Source organism: Biomphalaria glabrata, chromosome 1 (assembly GCF_947242115.1).
Source record: "Biomphalaria glabrata chromosome 1, xgBioGlab47.1, whole genome shotgun sequence".
Classification (NCBI taxonomy): Eukaryota; Metazoa; Mollusca; class Gastropoda; family Planorbidae; genus Biomphalaria; species Biomphalaria glabrata.
Window position 1 is genome coordinate 37,712,866 of NC_074711.1, and position 22,177 is coordinate 37,735,042.

General features: G+C 38.7%; 1 protein-coding gene across 3 annotated transcripts; it reads left to right on the plus strand.

Moving 5' to 3' along the window:
• The first annotated feature begins 208 nt into the window (after positions 1-208).
• On the plus strand, positions 209-20,694 carry LOC106068688 (trichohyalin-like). Of its 3 annotated transcripts, none has more exons than XM_056035166.1 (7): positions 209-249; positions 5,576-5,665; positions 7,079-7,170; positions 9,532-9,627; positions 10,331-10,423; positions 12,369-17,265; positions 20,551-20,694. In XM_056035166.1, the coding sequence occupies exons 2-7, from the start codon at positions 5,608-5,610 to the stop codon at positions 20,691-20,693; spliced, it is 5,379 nt and encodes a 1,792-aa protein (XP_055891141.1). In that variant the 5' UTR covers positions 209-249; positions 5,576-5,607; the 3' UTR covers position 20,694. The 3 variants fall into 3 exon arrangements, with proteins under 3 accessions (XP_055891141.1, XP_055891133.1, XP_055891146.1); XM_056035158.1 differs by lacking the exon at positions 209-249 and adding an exon at positions 1,006-1,082; XM_056035171.1 differs by lacking the exon at positions 209-249 and adding an exon at positions 4,131-4,216.
• Positions 20,695-22,177: the final 1,483 nt, after the last annotated feature.

The following is a 22,177-nucleotide window of genomic DNA, read 5'->3' on the forward strand; positions in this document are numbered from 1 at the left end:
TGTTCCGGCTGGTTTTCTCTGCGACTATAAATTGAGCGAGAATGACAATTCAAAAACTGACGAGTAGTTAGCTAGAATATCAATATGATAGACAGATGTTGCGGAGATGAATAGATGATCGCACAGTCTACCTGCCCCATTGTGATATCCAAACTCGCAGGTGGCGCAGCCTTCGGGTATCTATAATTTGCATTTCAAGTCTGTGTATTCAGATTCTGCCTTATCCAGACTGTCTACAATTCTAGATAGGTAATTTTTTCTATAGATCTACCTATTTAGTGACTTATTTAAAGAAGACGAATAAAAGATTTACATTCCTTAATGTCGATCCACTTGCTAAAAGTGTACAAATATATTCCAGAGCTATAGAAAACAAAAACAATATTAATTTGACCAAAAACTTGGATCTGTTTTGTGTTTTTCTCTTGTACGTTTCAGCCAACTTTCTTATTTAGCAGGCCTATAATCAGCTGCCTGTTAATTTCCTTTATTCTAGTGGGGCAAACTGAATTGATCTTTGTAGCGCTTCGATGTATGTGCTTGGGGGGGGGGGGGGGCACCTCTGTTAAGCTCGCCAAAAATAAGATCGCCTTTGGCATGTGGTTATCCCCCGTGCGGGATAAGTGTAGGGCCTCCAACGACGCTGAAGAGTGCTTCTGTGCTGTCCTCACCGGCTTTCAGTCGAACATTGTTATTTTTAACAGTTTGAGAGCTCTCGTGAAGACAGCGGAAACACATTTGAGGCCCAAAGAAAATCCATGTTGAAAGACAGAAGACACAAAGAAAACCTATAGATCCCCGGAGGACAACGGCTTTGTCTGCATTAAATGTGACAAAATATGTAGATCTCAACCTGGTTTATGTAGTCGCTTGAAACACTTCACCATCAATTCTTAATCTTCGGAATAGATGCACACAATGTGCTTCAGTCTAGTTGGCTTTTATTTATTGTTTCAAAATAATTTTGTGGTTTTTATATTACAAAAACAAATAATCAAAACTTAACAAAATCATCCCTAAGGAAATGACGCAATCAGAATGAAATGGGCGTCTATATAGCTGCATATCTGAAAGTTTTTTGAGTAAGCCTTTAGTTTTATAGGTTTTCAAATTTATTTCTAAATCAAGTAAGAAGTCGACCTCCTGCACAGCGACAGAAAATGTTATTCTTTTGCGTTTCCAATACATAGATTTAGTTCTTAGTAACCTCTTAGTATTAGAATCTACTTATCTAGATCTAGAAATAGAAATAAACATCAATAATATACTATATAGATAGAATAGATTTAGATCTAATAATTTAATAAGGTTTGTCTTCGAGTCTGAAGATTAATGAGGGATGCAGTATTCCACATGGCTTTGCTGCCCAATCTGCGATCTATAGGCTATATTTGTATACATTAAACGTAGACATAAACATTGTCCTCTGGTGGTCAATTTATTTAGATCAAAATTCTCCTTACACCGTCTGTGTCTGTCCCCGGCAGTGGATTTTCTTTTGGCCTCAAAGTGTATCCAGCGGCCTTAGTAAGTGATCTCCAGTGACTCCAGCTGTCTCGTTATGAGCAGCCATGTGCTTTCTTAGAAATAAATCTAGGGCCTATAGGACGCTTAACAATTGTTTATGTCAGGGCCGACTTAAATAGTTGCAGGCAGTAGGCCAAGGTGAAGTGAATTTGATGAAATATAAAAAATAAAAAGCGAAAAAATAAAATTACGAATTTTTTTTTTAAAGCCCAGTGTACTACAACAACAAGTTTCGCTATTTGTTCTTTTAAAATAATGTCCTGTGGGGCGGCCCCTAACAATTGGAGGCCTTAAGCGGCTGCCTAGTTTACTCAAGCCCAAGCCAAGGCTGGCCCTGGTCATGATTCTATTAACTAGAACCTTGAAGACTTGAGCTTAAATATAGGTACAGATGGTCAAGTAAAGTACTATTTTATTTAGATTGGATATCTCTGTATTGCTTTTTTTTATATCTAGATAAATAATCGTCCGCTGTGTAAATATTTGTTTCTGGAAGAGCATGGAAGGAAAATGATTAAACAAATCCAAACAAAGGCTACTCTCCCTTGGCTTACAGAGTTTCTCTGGAGGTTTAGACAAAATCTTTTTCTGTTGTTTTTTATGCTACTTAATACACCTGACCTGGCCCACTTCAATACAAAATAGCCTAATTATAACCTCTTCAATTCATCAGTTCAATAAATGTTTGATCGATTGGATGTCCAATTACCTGCGGCTTCAACCACTATATTTTATGCACCTTTCAACTGCATAAATTGCATGCAAACTAAACATACAGTATCACAGATTCAACCAACATATGACTATTGCCTTCAGCCTCAAACGATATACATAATCTTCTTTTATTATTATTACGAAGCTTAAATCTACTCATTCTATCCTTTCGTCTGGTCAAAAGTTTGAACCTGTTGTTTTTTCTGCAACGTCCCATTCTCTTATGAAGTTGAAACTTTAGTTAATAAATTATTAATAATTAATTATTTTGTTTGATATCTGAATAAGGAGAATAAAGGCTACTTAATGAGAGATGTGGATGAATATACGGATTAATTTCCCTTAACACGTTTTGTCACGTTTTTTATCCACCTACCTAATTTCAGGATCAAGTTGAAATTTTGCATAATTCATAGACGATGACAACACACGAATCAATCAAAAAATTAACGAATCAGATAATCAATAAGTAGTCATTAATTAATTTTGTTTTTTAAAGCATAAAAAGGAGTTAAGTCCATTTCAGTAATCAGCGGTTCTTTTCCTTAGATAAGCATTTTTTTTTAAACAATTCTTTTTATTTTGCTTGTTTAACTTTTATTCGTATACTTTGTTGAAAGCATTTAAACATATACACAGCTATATTTATATACATACGTATGGCTGCTCTTGTCTCGAGAAACAGGCTCCCAGACGAGTCATAGGTGTTAATTACATCTACGACAAACTCAAAGAGCAACCCGCCGCTGGAGCAGCTTTCCTCTAAAAAGGGGGGGGGGGGGGGGGGTAGGGGGGAGGCCACTGAGCAAAAGAACAACATTAGGGCCCACAACTCTTTACACTGAACTGCTTCGACTAAACATAAAACGCTAGTCTTCTTTCTAACTACCCTTTTTAGCATGGCCTATATAAAACATGAAGCTTTCAATATGTCCATTTGTCGACACAAACCTGTTCATCACCAGCTGTTACAAATAATAAAACTAGACTTAGTAGACTACTAGACTCTATAGTTTGAATATTATTTGCTGCTTTCATATCTGTGTATTTCGGATAAAGTTAGAATATCTAAGGAATCCCAAAGTAGTGTTACGAGCGTATTATATTAAAATATTGGTAGGTCATACTCTAGTTTCCTCAAACTTTCTTGTAGATGTGTAGTATATGTTTCCTAACAAGAAAAACGTTCACGGTTGCTTTGTCTATAAACAAAGCTTACATTAGGTGTACTTATATCAATTATTTTGGATCAGTTATGTTATTAAATTTGTAATAGATCTAGAGTAACAATAAAAAAGAATTTATAAAAATAAAAAAGAGAAGGATCTGAATTCGAGCTTGTGGGCCAAGGCCTTCTCAGACCTCTGAAGCCAACGCGGTATCCACTCTACTAGCGAAGGTCATCAACAAGCAAGATTGTAAAGTTATCTATTGTGTTAACGCACTAAGCCTGAGAAGGCAGCCGTAAATAAAGGGACTTAATCAGTTTATACCACCAATTTAGTCAAATACTATTTCTTTCCCTTGTTATGAGATACCAAACAAAATAATTTATTACAAATAGTTAATTAACTAATTGGGTTTTTTTTTTATTGATTCTTGTGTTGTCAGGTAAAAGAAATAATTGAGCGAAATTTCAGCTTGATTCGAGATTGGGTGTCGGAGAAATAAAGTGTACAAACTTTTGGCCACATAGAGAGACAAACAGACAGACAAACAGAAAGAGTTGATATAGGCTTTGTAAAAAATGATGTGTGATGACACGTGCCATAACAAATGTGGCATAGAAAAAAAACAAACTTTTTTGTCCAAATTGTATTTAGTGTGACTTACTTTTACGTTTTGTGATTTGCCACCTTTGTGGCCAGACGAAATGTGTGTGTCGTTGTGAGTCAGTTAAATCGTCACTTCAATTTGTCATAAGTTTTGTAATGGCCTTCCCTAAAGCTGTCGATATTAGAGTGTTACTCGAATGGTTCGTAACAAAATCTCTGCCTTTTTGTTTCAAAGTTCACAACACTGAAAAGTAACCAACTGTGTAACTGTGTTGGAGCACTTAAAACAAAATATACTAGCAAAATATACTTCCTATAGTGCAATTGCTGGTTCAGTTTTGTTTAGAGTTGAAAGTGTTTATATATATATTTATATCTTTTATATAGCGCTATTTCATGCTTATAGCATGCTCAGAGCGCTCTGGTCCAATCTCATTTGTGGACCAGTGGGGGGGGGGGGGGAGGGGGTATCTAGGAGTTGGTTTTCCGTGCTGCCTCTAGGCGCTCAGTAAACACAACTCTGCCCGAGTCGGGTTTCGAACCTCGAGCCCCCTTCTAGGTAGCCAAGCCACGCTTCGCACTCTAAAAACACGTTATAAAACACAGATTTCGTTGATCGGTGTATAACAATGTGTTGGCTATAACTTAAACTTGTTGAAGGTGTATTTTAGTTCCTCGATTAATTTATCTAGCTGTCCTTTCAAAGATTTTGTTATAATATTTTATTAAAGCTGTTATGCTAGTGAATTAATGCTAAAATGTAGCGGTTTAGATATATAGTGTAGGTCTGTGTGGAAAGCGCTTATTAATGTCGTTAAAGCAAAGTATCCCTTTCATACCTTGCGATCTATGGGGAAGATAATGTTAAGTCCATATGATTCCATGGCCAACAGTGTGTCATGTGGCCAGCACAACGACCAACCGCCTTTACTTTCCCTAACTAAAGTCAGGTACCCATTAAAGTTGTGTGGGCTCGGTGGAGCCCTAAAAATCCTGAAATTCAAAATCCCTGTCTTCACCGAGATTCGAACCAAGGACCCCAGGTTCGGAATCGGGGCGCTTAACCACTCATCGACATGAATCTTCTGTTATTTTTAATTCTTTGAAATGTCCTCAGCTGTCTTGGGCTAGCCTTGATTGTGACATCTTGTGTGTGTGCAACTCAGGCCATCATTTCTGATGAATTTTGGATCGTCTTTTGGTATCAACGCAAGTGGTGCTGTACCATTGAATATGAGTGCGTTAATGAAACCCGAAGAAAGCACAAAAGTAGACTCTGAATGTTAAACTTGCAAGAAAAGTGGTATGATTGGGTGTCACAGTGGACTTGCATAAAGAGTTATCAGAAAAGTTGTCAATTCTTTTTTCCTTTCGTTGCTATGGACTGCGACACGGCCCTCAGGCCGATAGAGGTTGAGCACCATTGTATTGGATGCATTTTAAACTCAATATTAGCATGTCAAAGCAAATAACTAAACAGGAGTCCTAAAGGTCGGGGTATCCTTGTTTACTTTTTTACCAAATTTTAACTTTTTTTTTCATTCCAAACTTTGTGACAGTTTTTCGATTCACTGACACGACAGGAGAGACCATGGCTGCCAGCGAAGTGGAAATTAAGCCGAAGACAAAAAAGGTGAAAAATTACACAGGTAAACAGTATTTTCACGTATCCGTTAGTAACCTTAGTTTGATGGACCGTTGGGGAACTACACATGATCTGTCAATCTTCTCCTTTCTTCTCTGGATTTTTTTTTTGTCTCTTACAATGACAAGCCCGTCCATACTTTGCTGTTTTCCCATCGCTTTCTGCGTCTGCCTTTCTTTCTTTTCCCTGGTACTGTTCTCTGCGGGGAGCAAAAGTATTTTAGCAACTAAATAGCTTTAAGACAAACATTTTTAAGCCACATAAGCCCTAGACGTGTACCCTCTAAATAAGCCCTTGACTTGAACCCTCTAAATAAGCCCTAGACTTGTACGCTCTAAAGAAGCCCTAGACTTGTACGCTCTAAAGAAGCCCTAGACTTCTACGCTCTAAAGAAGCCCTAGACGTCTACGCTCTAAGGAAGCCATAGACTTCTACGCTCTAAGGAAGCCCTCGACTTCTACGCTCTAACGAAGCCCTAGACTTCTACGCTCTTAAGAAGCCCTAGACTTCTACGCTTTAAGGAAGCCCTCGACTTCTACGCTCTAAGGAAGCCCTAGACGTCTACGCTCTAAGGAAGCCCTAGATTTCTACGCTCTAACGAAGCCCTAGACTTCTACTCTCTTAAGAAGCCCTCGACTTCTACGTTCTAACGAAGCCCTAGACTTCTACTCTCTTAAGAAGCCCTCGACTTCTACGTTCTAAGGAAGCCCTAGACTTCTACGCTCTAAGGAAGCCCTAGACTTGTACACTCTAAACGTGTGCTATCTAGAGAATGGGAGCGTGTAGAATCCAGAGATGCACAACTTCGATCTAGTTCAAAGAAGTGTAGAATCCAGAGATGCACAACTTCGATATAGTTCAAAGACATGTAGAATCCAGAGATGCACAACTTCGATATAGTTCAAAGACATGTAGAATCCAGAGATGCACAACTTCGATCTAGTTCAAAGACGTGTAGAATACAGAGATGCACAACCTAGACGTTACGCTCCAGATCTGTACATTTTGAAATCGTATAACCTAGAGGTGCACAACTTAGACTTGTTACCCTCGCCCCTCGGAGAGTCTAAAACATACAATAACTTGACATATACGTAATTTTTTGACTTGTTTAATATTGACTTGCAGAAATAAAAGGGTGATCTTTCCTTTACTTCTTGCTTGCATGTCCAAACTCTTGATCCATGAAGTGAATTATATATATAGATAGATGTGTTAACACGCTATAGCATACATCCTACTTTAGTTAAAATTGATTGCATGACTACGTCCGCAACTGAATTAAGAACAAATAGAGCTATAGGCTTTTAAATTAAATACTTCAGATGTAGTCTAATATCGTATTGTACATAATAATGAAGATTGAACTCTTGATTTAACGTGTTTTTTTTTTTGTCGTTTTTATCCTGGTGTCCAGATGTTGACAATTATAAACCCTCGAAGCATGTGACCTACTTAAAGAATACTCTAGGTGCCATATTGCCCCAGTGTCTCCACGAAGTATGCCAGGTAGGGCAAGTTATTCAATATGTATTGTTTAGCTTTCGATGTATAACGTTATATCAACTCACACCGTCTGTTTGTTTGTCTGTCTGGGTACACATTTTGTACAGGCTATTTCTACCACTTTCCAGTCTCGAATCCAGTTGAAACTTTGCAGAATTGTTCATTGTCCCTAACAAAACACGAATCAATCAAAACATTTATCAATTAATAAATTAATTAATTAGTCTAAATTAGTTAAATTGTATTTAGAAAAGAGGAAATAAATCTTACAGTATTGGGAGATATGACTGTAAATGTGCAGGAGCTCTTTCCCTTATGTAAGCTTTTCTTAAAAGCAGTTTTTAATTTTTTTTCCTTGCCCACTGTAAACCTTTTAGCATTTTACAATACTACGAAGCATATAGCTCTTTTTTTTTTGTCTTCAGAGGACATATGGCAGTGTCTAGGCAGAGGAGGCGCAAGGCGTAGGTAAAGTGGGCACCCTAGTGATTTAAGGGGCCTCGAACTTTTTCCATTTTTTAGAAAAGGCGCATCTGGTAGTAAAGAATCAACTGAATACACTACTTCAATTTTAATTCAAAATAATTGACTACATAGTGTCACAGACTCGTTCATCCGTCACTAAATAGCGGCGTATGCTACGCCGTGGGTCGACAAGTTCAAAATAATTAACTACAGAGTGTCACAAACCCGTTCATCAGTCACTATTCTGGGGTAAACTAAGAGAAATTCTATGCAGTATCATAGTTGATAGTCACACGCCTTAAGGGATTCCACCCCCTGACAAAATTACTCCTGTGTATTTCAAATCTTTTAGATGAGTGAATCCTCTTCACTTAAATCAACATTTCAGTAAACTTTTAAGCGTGTCAGTTATCACCAGCAACAAGCGGAGGCTCCAAAATACAGAGCCAAGTCCTCAAACTCCCTCGATGTGACAGAGCCAAGTCCTCAAACTCCCTCGATGTGACAGAGCCAAGTCCTCAAACTCCCTGGATGTGACAGAGCCAAGTCCTCAAACTCCATCGATGTGACAGACCCAAGTCCTCAAACTCCCTGGATGTGACAGAGCCAAGTCCTCAAACTCCCTCGATGTGACAGAGCCAAGTCCTCAGACTCCCTGGATGTGACAGAGCCAAGTCCTCAAACTCCCTCGATGTGACAGAGCCAAGTCCTCAAACTTCCTCGATGTGACAGAGCCAAGTCCTCAAACTCCCTGGATGTGACAGAGCCAAGTCCTCAAACTCCCTCGATGTGACAGACCCAAGTCCTCAAACTCCATGGATGTGACAGAGCCAAGTCCTCAAACTCCCTGGATGTGACAGAGCCAAGTCCTCAAACTCCCTCGATGTGACAGAGCCAAGTCCTCAGACTCCCTGGATGTGACAGAACCAAGTCCTCAAACTCCCTCGATGTGACAGACCCAAGTCCTCAAACTCCCTGGATGTGACAGAGCCAAGTCCTCAAACCCCCTCGATGTGACAGAGCCAAGTCCTCAAACTCCCTGGATGTGACAGAGCCAAGTCCTCAAACTCCCTCGATGTGACAGAGCCAAGTCCTCAAACTCCCTGGATGTGACAGACCCAAGTCCTCAAACTCCCTCGATGTGACAGACCCAAGTCCTCAAACTCCATGGATGTGACAGAGCCAAGTCCTCAAACTCCCTGGATGTGACAGAGCCAAGTCCTCAAACTCCCTCGATGTGACAGAGCCAAGTCCTCAGACTCCCTGGATGTGACAGAGCCAAGTCCTCAAACTCCCTCGATGTGACAGACCCAAGTCCTCAAACTCCCTGGATGTGACAGAGCCAAGTCCTCAAACCCCCTCGATGTGACAGAGCCAAGTCCTCAAACTCCCTGGATGTGACAGAGCCAAGTCCTCAAACTCCCTCGATGTGACAGAGCCAACTCCTCAAACTCCCTCGATGTGACAGAGCCAAGTCCTCAAACTCCCTCGATGTGACAGAGCCAAGTCCTCAAACTCCCTCGATGTGACAGAGCCAAGTCCTCAGACCTCCTTGGATGTAGCAGAGCTTATGATTTAAAAAACTTCTTATTACTAAAATAAGACTGTCTTTTTTTTTTTAAATACGACTATCCAGTTTCTAAAAAAAAAACTGTCCCACATTAAAAATAACACAGTATTGTACTGAGTTCTCTGACTTTTAAAATTCTGTCAATCGTATAGCATCAAAAATTCGCTCTAATTTTAATATCACAGAGATATACACATTTATCCTTATTATCCTTCTTTTTCTTTTTCTTCTTCTTCTTCTTATTATTATGACTATTATTATTATTATTATTATTTATTATTTATTATTATATGTAGTCATTGCTTTTTATGTTCGATCTTTGTCAACAGAAAAGACCTAGAGACCCGATTGAGTTTATCGCTCTGTGTCTCTACAAATCAGTTGACTGTGAATTATACTTTTACGAGAAAGCCATTTTCTCAAAGGTGATGGGCCTTTTTTCTTCTGCATATATTGTTAACCTACATACCTTAATCTTTTAATAATTATATGATAATGATTAGACCTAGCTGGTTTAAACATGCATAATTATAGACTTTTTTGTAATGATTTCGTTTCTATGTCCAATATTTGTAGATGTATGTTTTAGTGTTTCTTCGACAACAATCTTGTACATGAACACATCGCTTTGATAGTCTGAGATTGGATCAGCTGATACCACTAGAGAGTTTTGAAAGTTCATTACACAATAGAGATTTGTGTAACTGAAAATTATAGGAGGTGTAAATGACTGATAATCCAAAGAGACTTAAATGACTGATATTGATAATCCAAAGAGACTTAAATGACTGATATTGATAATCCAAAGAGCTTTGAATGACTGATAATCCAAAAAAGGTTTGAATGATGGTAATAAAAAAAAAAGATTTGAATTACTGATAATCCAAAGAAATTTGAATAACTGATAATAAAAAAGATTTGAATGACTGATATTGATAATCCAAAGATATTTGAACGACTGATAATTCACCAATGAAAGGCAAATGATTGTTCAACTATGAAGTCCAGACAAAGATACAGAGTCATTTCATGGACACGCACGAAAATAATTGTGTTTAGGTATTGGGAGAAACATACCGGTAGTTTACAATTGTATGACTTGGCGTCTAATGAATTCTCTGTTTGTAGGAGCTTCAGCTTATGGCCCTTGAACTGAAGAAAGAGAATGCGGTGCGACAGTCGAACATTGAAAAAATCAAGAAAAAAATTGCAGAGCTGAAGGTGCGTAATTAGATATGTCTATTTACCTATAAGTGTCGATTTCGTTTTTTAAAACTATTTCTTTAAAGTGTACTAATACTAATTGATGACTTATCGACGTTACAACGTGTTTTTATGCGTCTTGTCGGTTGTATGTTGGGAAATGAAGCTAGCATGAACGTCTTCAACCAAATGTCCTCCTTTTACTGCTACTTACTGGAAGATGTGGATGTAAATATGGATTCAGCCCCCTGAATACGTTTGGACACGTTGTTTTTTTCTACCACTTCCCATTCTCGAATCAAGTTGAAACTTCGCATAATTATTAATAGTCGATAATAATACACAAATCAATCCAAAGATTAAACAATTATTTTATCATTTAGTACTAGTTAATTAATCTTGTTTTTCATAGCAGAAAGAGAGATAAACCTAATAATTTTCAGATAAATGACACAACTCAGCGGTTCCTTCCCTTAGATACGTTTTTAAGTATTCTTATTTCTATTGCTTGTTCTTTTGTGAGTTGAATAAATAAATAAAAGTACTTTGACATTTTGCGCACCATTTTACTGGCTAATATTAGCTGAACCTTTCATAAAGGAATCGATGGACTGCGGCGTTGCTCGCTCCTATTTTATGTCGCGAGTTCCAAGCACTCAATATTGTTTAGGATAATTAACTCTTTCTCTCCTAACTGATGTTACCTACGTCGATTCCACCCGAATGTGGTAAATAATTACGGAGAGAACGAGTTAAATGTCGATACAAGCCTGAACTCAACAAAATTACTTAAAACGGTCTTGTTCTTATATGACTATTACGAAACAAGGGTTCAGTCCAACGTCGCTAGACCCAGAAAGCACGTCTTGCTCTAAGCACCACTGAATTTGGTCTCTTTGTCTTGTCGGTTAATGTCTTTAAGCCATTTCCGTTCTAAGCACCGTTACGTCACTGAGGAAATCCACGATTAGTCCCAACATCTACGCGCCCAATTATTGAGTGATTACAAAATTCTATAGTAAACGAGCTAGAGAGGACATACTGAAGCAGTACAATAGAATGTTAAAATGTTATAAAGGAGGTTTTTATTTTTAGACTATTTTTGTTATGTTCCTTGTTTTGTCTTAGAATATCTCCTTGTTACACAGAGAGTATAATATTTGGGTTTCAACGTATGTCGTCTGCATTCCTAATTATGATCGATAACTCTACAGTTTGTTTTTGCCTTCATTCGTAAGATTGTTATGTCCCCTTATAATATGTTGAGTTATATAGGTTCAAATCTCCGTTATCAGTGATTAGATCTACTTGTAAGACTACATATTGTTAGAAGACCATTTCTTTCTTTTGGTGAAATGTCGAAACGTCATTTCCTTCTGGTGATCATGAATCGTCCATGAATCAAGTTCGTGCTCTCGGCGCTATATGAAGTTAATTTATTTGTTGATTTAGATCAGATACGGGAAGATTTTTAAATTCATTGCGTATTTTTCTGCCTTAAATTTTTCTTTTCTTATTTCATATGGACTACCCTATGCATTTCGCCTAGGGCCTGCAATTATCTAAGGCCGGCCCTGGAGGCTTCTGTGTGTATCCTGTTTATAATAAATAATTAGATGAACATAAAGTGTATCGGAGTCTTGTATTAGTGAAGTCTTCCCGAGACGCAGTTTTTAGAGCCATGGTTTTAATGTACTACCTTTGCTAAATATTTAACATTGACCTGAATCACTCTGGCTTCTTTGTGTTGTAACGTCCCATCCAAATCTAATTAATGGACAATCTTGTATCAAACATGGTCCACATCTTGTCTCCCCCAAACAATAGCAAAACAGATTATAGAAATGCGCAAAGTACCATTGTATGATTGTAAGCCTCCGTTTTACATAATATAAATTGTTTTTTTTTTTAGTTTTTTTTTTTTTCATGACAAAAAAAAATTATCAATAAACATTTTTAACAGGTTTTGCTCAGGGGAGATAAGAAAATCGAAGCCTTGCTTTGGATGGAAGCCAGAAAAAAATCCTCTCTCGTAGCTGAGGAGGAGGAGGAAGAAGAGGAACACAAGGGCTCAGTCAACACTTTACTACCACAGCCGGAAGATGAAATACTACCGTTGTCCCCGGAGTTAACAACATCGGGAGAACACGATGTGACCTCAAAATCCGACGAGATTTCTCCCAAAAAAACGATTTTCGCCAAAATGAGAAAAATTTCGATGAAAAAGCCTCCAAAAATGCGTCCTAAGAAACTTTCTCAGGTGCATCATAAGAAGCCGTCCATGAGCCTTTCCGAGTCTTCAGTCACGGACCACGAGTCTCTAACAGAGGAAACTTCGACCAAGTCCAAGATCAGTAGCAGCGATGTATCCGTGCTAACTACCTCAGAGCCCGAGTCCGAGTCGCTTGTATCGGAAGATGAAAAAAGGTCGAGTCTAGATCATCATAAGACGAAACACAAAAAGTTCATGAAAAAAGGTTCAGGATCGTCCGTAGATCAGGGTTCATCGTCCACCGTCGGACACAAAGTAGTCACTAAAAGCTCGAGGTACCCGCGAACCTCTAGACACGATGTCCGCATGGATATAAGCAAAAGAAAATTCAAACCAGTAGTAAAAATAAAGAGGAAACTTAAAGCAGCAGACTCAAAGCGTGCCATTTATAGAATCAGGAGCCTTGAGGCCAAAGAAAGCAAAAAGTTTAAAAAAAGAAGTCGGACGGCAATGTCTAAAACAGATCGGGGTAGGCCAGATCTCGACGTCTCAGACGATCTTCTTAAACCAAAAACGAAAAAAAGAGCGAGCAGTATTTTTAGTTATGTGACTCCTAAACAAGAAATTCACGAGCCTCTTTCCCCAAAAATTGCTAAAAAGCCCACTATTAGAAAAACCTTCAGAGGCCGGCGAATCGCAGGAAGTCTTTCAGATAAAACAATAAAAATGCAAGAGAAAGACACCACCCCACTTCTGGAAGAACCTCCAAAACAAGAGGAAACTAAACAGAAGAAAAAAAAGTCAAAAGTGAAGTCTTTAGATATTGAGGCTTATACTCGAGATGAATCTCCAGACATATCTAAAAAAAAGAAAAAAAGGATTTCTTCACCAAAGGGCGCTAAAGCTGCATTAGGGGAGAGTGACAAGGATTTTAAATTTGAAAAAGACAGGCAGGAAGATTATTTGACTAGCCCCTCAAAACCGAAACGCAAGAAAAAGCCAGTCAAGGGCTCAGCTCTTTCAATAACACCAGATCTAGCTCATAAAAAGGATAGAAGAGAAAGCAGAATGCTTGAAGCACCGACCGATGCAACTCAAAGGCACAAGAAAAAGACCAAATCTATGAGAGAACTAATGACTGATATTGAGATGGAACAAATTAAAAAGTCAATTAAAGAAAAGGACAAATCTGAGGCACCGGAGAAAATTAAAAAGAAGGCTGGTCCTTCGTCTGACGTTTCAGATACTGACGATTATCAAAAGAAAAAAAAAGCGACTAAAGCTGGGACCCAAGGTGAATCCGCGGATGAAGAAGTAGCAAAAGAGCCAACCAAAAAAAGACGAAAATCGAAAGAAAAAGAGACTGATCTCGATGTCATGACCGACTTATCCTCGGACCATGAGCGAGATTTCCCTGACAAAACGAAAAGGGTAGACAAATATCTAGTAGACTCCACAGATGAAAAAGGTGTGCCAACAAAGTCAAGACGAGCATCGAAAGCTAAAGAGATTGTTCGCGATGAATCTGACCAAGACGTTGACAGAGTTGTAGGCAAGAAGCAAGAGAAAGAGAAGGACCAACCTCAGACTATGAGAGGGAGTCGATTCGATTCTGCTGCTTCCGTCAGTCAAGCGACTGGTAAAAAGACAACACTTGAAGACAGGCGTATTTCAAAGCAAAAAACAAGTGAAGATGTTAAAAAAAAAAAAGAGCTACGAGACAAAGCGGACGTCGAAGAGGATTCTTCTAAAATGAAAGAAGACAAGACGCAGCGCTATAGAGAAAAAGATAAAGAGAAAGATATTCAAAAGGAAAGAGTACAGGAGAGCATGTTAGAGTCGGAAGACGAAGAACTGCCTACAAAAATGAAAAAAGGGGAAGCCAAATCTCGAAAAAGCAAAGCAAAACCTCAGGAAGAGTTCGAACCAGGAGAAAAGCGAAGGATATTCAAAGAGAAAGAACAAGATGAAAGAGAGAGTTCGGGGCCAGACGTTGCCGAGGAAGTAACTCGGACACAAAGGAAAAAATCGGATCAAAAAAGTTACAAAAGTAAGGAAAATCTTCCAAGTGTTGGTTCTGGCGTATGGGATAAGGAAGAGACACAGGCTTCAAAGAAAACATCGGATAAAAGACCCTTGAAGGATAGAGACATTGAAGAGGATACACAGAAAGAAGACTACAAAGACAGTACTCTGGGTGAAGATGGCCTTTACAAGAAAAAGAAAGGGAAAAAATCCCGTGAGAGATTAGCAGAAAGTGTTGAAGAACCAATTCTGAGAGAAGAAACCACAGTTGTAGATCAATCTAACAAAGTCCTAGAAGACCAAAGATTTCACGCAATATCCGATTACGATGTTCCGAAAGAAGTGGATAGATTAGAACCTAAAGATAGCGATGAAGAGTCCTATCCACGTAAACAAAAGAAAGTTAAACAAACTGACAAAGGCGAAAGAATGGGAAAGGAGGAGCAAAAACGAAGAGACTACCTGGACAGATCTGAGTCTGACATTGGAGAAGAAGAGTCTCCACAAAAAACAAAAGACGAACAAACATTTCGTCTCGAAGAAGAAGCTAGAGATGAACAAGGAAAATTCGAATCTGGTTTAGATGACGACGATGCTTATTCAAGAATGCAAAAAGCCGAAAAAAAGATGCCTAGCAAAGGTGAAGAAACTGATTCTGAAGTTGAAGAAGAGGAATCTTCAAAGAAGAAAAAATCTCATAGAAAGTCGAATCGCAAAGGTGCTGAAAGCCAAGAAATGGCTCAAAAACGACGCGATGACGAAAAGAGTACATTGGACTCTGATGTTGGTGAAGAAGAAATGTCCCCCAAAAAGACAAAGGATGACAAAAAGTCACGTCAGAAAACAGAGGAAAAAGGGGAAGAACCCCAAAGAAAAAAAGAAAAAAGGGGTACATTAGACTCCGAAATTGATGAAGAAGAAATCCCCCACAAAAAGACCAAGGATGACAAAAAGTCACGCCAGAAAGCCGAAGAAAGAGGGGAAGAACTCCATAGAAAAAAAGAAAAAAGAGGTACATTAGACTCTGACATTGATGAAGAAGAAAGTCCCCCAAAAAAGACAAAGGATGTCAAAAAGACACACCAGAAACATGAAGAAACTGATGAAGATGCTTCTAAACGCAGGGAAGAAAGACGTAGCTTAGATTCTGACTTAGTCGAAGAAGAATCTTTTCCTAGAACGAAAACAGAAGATAAAAAAACGCATCGCAAAAGTGAAGAACATGAAGAAAGTGCCCACAAACGAAAAGGTTTAATGGACTCCGATGCTAGCGAAGAAGAATTCTACCCAAAAAAGCCCAAGCATGAAAAAAAGGCACGTCTTCAAGACGACGATAAGGAAGAATATGTAGAATTTAAAAAAAGAGAAGTCCTAGAAAAGTCCTATTCTGAAATATATAGTGATGATGAGGAAGTCGTCAAAAGAAAAAGAAAAGCTTTGAAGAAAGCAGAGAAAGAAGCCGAAGGTTTGGATATCAAGAAAAAAGAAGAAAGACCAACTAAACGAGACAAGATAGACATCGAATCAGAGGATTTCCCTGCGTCGGAAGACGACAAAGAGACCCGAACAAAAAAGAAGAAAGATAAAAGAGAAAGGCGAGGTAGTACCGATGAAAATGAGGAAAGACTTTCGAAACTCAGAAAAGAAGACGAGCTTATCAGTACATCTAAAACTGAGGAATCGACAAGCCGAAAAAAGCGACGTGATAAGTCCAAACCAATTGAAGAGGAAGAGACGCCGCGCTACGCTGACACGGCTCGAGACAGAGAAGATGATGAGGGCTCGCAGAAAAAGATGAAACGCAAAAAAGATTCCGACGGGAAATCTAGAAGTCTCAAAACTTCAGACCTCTTGGACGACGACGCGATTGCCGCAAGCGAAACGAAGAAATCATTGGATGACAGAGAAACGCTCAAGCATAAAAGGCATCCGAGGAAAGGCCCAATAGAAGAAGACCTGTCCAGCGACTACGACATGCAAGACATAGAGAGGAAAATTAGCGAACCGTCGAAACCCAAAGGACTTTCAGACAGTGAGCAGCTGCAAAAATACAAGAAGCAAAAGGAAAAACAAGCCGAGGAAGAAGAAGCTGAATTCGGAAGATCTGAAACAAAAAAGGAACCCAAGAAAAAACCCACAACCTCAGGTAGATATGCAGAAAGAGGGATCACATCACCAAAGTTATCAGTACCACCGAGCGAAACCGATTCGGCACTGACCTCTGAAGAGTTTGACCGAGATGACTCTGAAGAAGAAAAGTATAAAAAGAAGAAGAGGAAGGCCGGAAGCAAGAGAGATGAGGAGGATGACCGCAGGAGGGATGACGAGGATGACCGCAGGAGGGAATCGTTTGACTTCGACGCCAAGAGGCTTCGGGCGGAAGACGACGAAGCACTGCGCAGTGACGGAGTTTTATTGAAAAAGAAATCCAGCTACCTGGTACCGGATGATGACTATCAAAAAGGTTTCTTGGGAGACCCAAAGAAGCGTAAGAGACGAGCTTCCAGAATGTTCACGCCGATTCAGTGTGAATGGTATCTGGACAAGCCCCGTGTATTGGTGTGCCGGCATCCAATTTTGGGAGAAATACGGTCCCACCAACCGTTACTGTACTCAGTATTAGGTTAGTTGTAATGTTGTTGTTTTTAAACTTCATAACCTCATGAGCCTATTGATGTGTCCTATTTTAAATTACCATTATAGTAACAGTAAGTATATAAATTAGGTACTTACTGTTTAACTCTTGGTAATTAAGTGTAGTAAAATGCAGGCGTTATACTTCAAGTTGATTTCTGCTGCTGACAGAGTCACGGGTTCTATTTTTTTTAATATTTTATTTTTGTTTTTTTGAAATATGTTTTTAAATTTTTTATTTTTTTTATTTAAGTCATTTTCGTCTTGGTCTTTTTTTTTCTTTTCCTGGACTCGAACGACATCTTTTCATTGCAAGACGCAGTGGCGCGTTTTCTTGAAGTCTAGAGCGAACCTTTACTCCACCAAAGGAAAAATAGTACAGGTTTATAAGGGGGGGGGGGGAGAGGACAATGACACGTGTAAGAGACTTTCTTGTCGCATGTGGATCTGTAATGAGCTAGGCGAGACCTCTGCCTTGTTTTGGTCACGAAAAATAAGGATGTCATAGTGATGGTGACATCGCGAGTCTACAAACATGAGAACGATGTCTTTTTCTAGAGATGTTATAATACATTATTATTGTCGGTTGGTTATTTAATTTTTGTGGAACCGTGTGATGTCCGCTCCATTAAACTGATGTAGGCATATACTAATTTTAATAAATAAACTTTAAATAACTTTTAAAAAAAAGCTTTTATTGTGAACTAAAATTCGGTAGAAATTCTATTACAGTATAGTATATACGCAGATTCAACTTGAGGTATACATATATGTATAAATATATAATAGTAATATTATGAAATGATATCTAAACCCAATCTAGCTCTGCATAACAACATGTCTTTACACTTTCAAGTCTCTAGGTTGTCTCCCGTTCTTAACGTAAACTATGGTAGACCCTGTCGTAATTTCATCAATCTCCAAGATAAAAAAGTTAATGCTCCCTTTTTTTTAAGTACATAGAATAGGAACACACACACACTACATAACACAAGAATATAGAAAACAAATGGAGTAGCTCTTGTTGCAGACAAAGAAAACAAATGGAGTAGCTCTTGTTGCAGACAAAAAAAACAAATGGAGTAGCTCTTGTTGCAGACAAAGAAAACAAATGGAGTAGCTCTTGTTGCAGACAAAGAAAACAAATGGAGTAGCTCTTGTTGCAGACACAGAAAACAAATGGAGTAGCTCTTGTTGCAGACACAGAAAACAAATGGAGTAGCTCTTGTTGCAGACAAAGAAAACAAATGGAGTAGCTCTTGTTGCAGACAAAGAAAACAAATGGAGAGCTCTTGTTGCAGACACAGAAAACAAATGGAGTAGCTCTTGTTGCAGACACAGAAAACAAATGGAGTAGCTCTTGTTGCAGACAAAGAAAACAAATGGAGTAGCTCTTGTTGCAGACACAGAAAACAAATGGAGTAGCTCTTGTTGCAGACAAAGAAAACAAATGGAGTAGCTCTTGTTGCAGACACAGAAAACAAATGGAGTAGCTCTTGTTGCAGACACAGAAAACAAATGGAGTAGCTCTTGTTGCAGACACAGAAAACAAATGGAGTAGCTCTTGTTGCAGACATAGAAAACAAATGGAGTAGCTCTTGTTGCAGACACAGAAAACAAATGGAGTAGCTCTTGTTGCAGACATAGAAAACAAATGGAGTAGCTCTTGTTGCAGACACAGAAAACAAATGGAGTAGCTCTTGTTGCAGACAAAGAAAACAAATGGAGTAGCTCTTGTTGCAGACACAGAAAACAAATGGAGTAGCTCTTGTTGCAGACACAGAAAACAAATGGAGTAGCTCTTGTTGCAGACAAAGAAAACAAATGGAGTAGCTCTTGTTGCAGACAAAGAAAACAAATGGAGAGCTCTTGTTGCAGACACAGAAAACAAATGGAGTAGCTCTTGTTGCAGACACAGAAAACAAATGGAGTAGCTCTTGTTGCAGACAAAGAAAACAAATGGAGTAGCTCTTGTTGCAGACACAGAAAACAAATGGAGTAGCTCTTGTTGCAGACAAAGAAAACAAATGGAGTAGCTCTTGTTGCAGACACAGAAAACAAATGGAGTAGCTCTTGTTGCAGACACAGAAAACAAATGGAGTAGCTCTTGTTGCAGACACAGAAAACAAATGGAGTAGCTCTTGTTGCAGACATAGAAAACAAATGGAGTAGCTCTTGTTGCAGACACAGAAAACAAATGGAGTAGCTCTTGTTGCAGACATAGAAAACAAATGGAGTAGCTCTTGTTGCAGACACAGAAAACAAATGGAGTAGCTCTTGTTGCAGACAAAGAAAACAAATGGAGTAGCTCTTGTTGCAGACAAAGAAAACAAATGGAGTAGCTCTTGTTGCAGACACAGAAAACAAATGGAGTAGCTCTTGTTGCAGACAAAGAAAACAAATGGAGTAGCTCTTGTTGCAGACAAAGAAAACAAATGGAGTAGCTCTTGTTGCAGACATAGAAAACAAATGGAGTAGCTCTTGTTGCAGACACAGAAAACAAATGGAGTAGCTCTTGTTGCAGACATAGAAAACAAATGGAGTAGCTCTTGTTGCAGACACAGAAAACAAATGGAGTAGCTCTTGTTGCAGACAAAGAAAACAAATGGAGTAGCTCTTGTTGCAGACAAAGAAAACAAATGGAGTAGCTCTTGTTGCAGACACAGAAAACAAATGGAGTAGCTCTTGTTGCAGACACAGAAAACAAATGGAGTAGCTCTTGTTGCAGACAAAGAAAACAAATGGAGTAGCTCTTGTTGCAGACAAAGAAAACAAATGGAGTAGCTCTTGTTGCAGACAAAGAAAACAAATGGAGTAGCTCTTGTTGCAGACACAGAAAAAAAATGGAGTAGCTCTTGTTGCAGACAAAGAAAACAAATGGAGTAGCTCTTGTTGCAGACAAAGAAAACAAATGGAGTAGCTCTTGTTGCAGACACAGAAAACAAATGGAGTAGCTCTTGTTGCAGACATAGAAAACAAATGGAGTAGCTCTTGTTGCAGACACAGAAAACAACGTTCAAAAGGTTCTGTTGGCAAGTGAATCATAATCTTGTTTTATTTTAAAAATTATAAGGAAGTCGAAATTAATTGATCGTTATTCCCTTGCAATAAAAAAAAAACGCTTTTGCGTTCTCGTGTCAGCAGGTCGCGCCGTCTAATTGAGAAATACTACCGGTAATCTAATGTTTCCTACCTGATACCCCCCCCCCCCCCCACATAGTCCATCGTGTCCCTAGCACCACGCCTACTCTGTTTGACTATACACTCTCTCCAGATACTCCTTACTTCTGGGACCATGAAGAATTCAACTGCCAGGTCTTCTATGAACATGAGATCTACAGTGTCTGCGACCCTGGCTACGACGACACCGAGTACAAGGACCGTCTGATGGAGTGGCACGAGGAAGACTGGGCCTGAGAGCTGTGTGTGTGTGGGGGGGGGGAATTGTGGGTTTGTGTGTGGGGGGGGGGTGTTATTCTATTGTGTGCCAAAAGGACATATGAACTAATGTCAACATATAAAGCTAGAATACTTCAACTGTGTTTCTGATTGGTTTTGTCTAAGAATGGCGTGTGTCTTACATAAATAATAGTAGGACATCAATGCTTTGGGGGGGGGGGTGTCTGTTTTCATGCAAGGACTTCTCTTTTATGAATGCCGGTATTTTGTTTTCATGTGTACATAGCACTCTAAATACTGCATCATTAGATCATTCCAGGACTTTTTTTGTGATTTTTTTTTCATTTGTACACAGGACACTACATACTTTGTTAAGATCAAGCCAGGGTCAGCTGTATCTAATTGGAGGCGAAGTGAATAGGGTGGCCCCCCAAATGAAATAGAAAAAAAATAAGACCGAAAAATATGCAGTGAATAAAAAAACCTTTCTACATTATATCTAAATCTACAAATAAGTTAAATTCATATAACGACGATAGTTTCCATATACTTCATGGACAATTCATGATCACCAGACTAGAACTAACATTTCGACATTTAAGGGAAGGAAGAAGCAATGGTCTACTTACTTGATTCTAACTTATGCAGTCTAACAAGTTGATCTATACTTCGTGAATAAACACCTTGACTCAGATTACTGAAATCCTGGCTAGTAGAGTTCTAGTATGTTTGAGATTAGATACATATTAGGCAATCTTTTTATATCTTTTTTTAGTCTTATGCGAGATCCCCACCAATTGGAGGCCTTAGGCTGCTGCCTTGTTTGCCTAAGCCTTAGGCCGGCCCTGATCATGCATTCCTTTTATACAGTGTTAGCGTCTCGAAATTAATGTTGCATTACGCTCATCGGCCCTGTGTTATATGCACGATCTTGTCATATAGAGCTAAATACAAGGAGAAAAAAAAAGGTACGCCTGGAGTAAGCCTGTGTATGTCCTTTCGATTTAAGTTGCATTCTCTCACTCCAAATAGTGCACAAGTTTTCTTGTTTCTTGTTTTGCTTGAATATTAGAGCATCTCTTGTTTCTAATAGCCGAGCTGCGTGGCCGCTTTATATGAAACAGGTTTCAAGTGACTGGACTGGACTGGACTGAAAAGACATTTGCTTCATTTATTTTCAAAATGGAAGGCACATTGTCATCAATTCCTGTAAGCATTGTATATATGGCATACACTGCTGCCTGTGCTGGGGCGTGGCTTGTGGTGTTTAAGGTCAAGACAGCATTACCATATTTAAATTAGACTATATGTTAGTACTTAGACATTTACGGAATGTTGATTGTTATCACACATCGTCGTGTAAGAATATGTTCACATTAGTTGTAGATGAATTAATCATCTCTATGACTACAGGACTTACTATAAAGTCAGAGCAAACTGGACAGCGGTTTTTTTTTTCATTAAAATTATTTCATTACAATTACACTTTTTACCGTATAAAA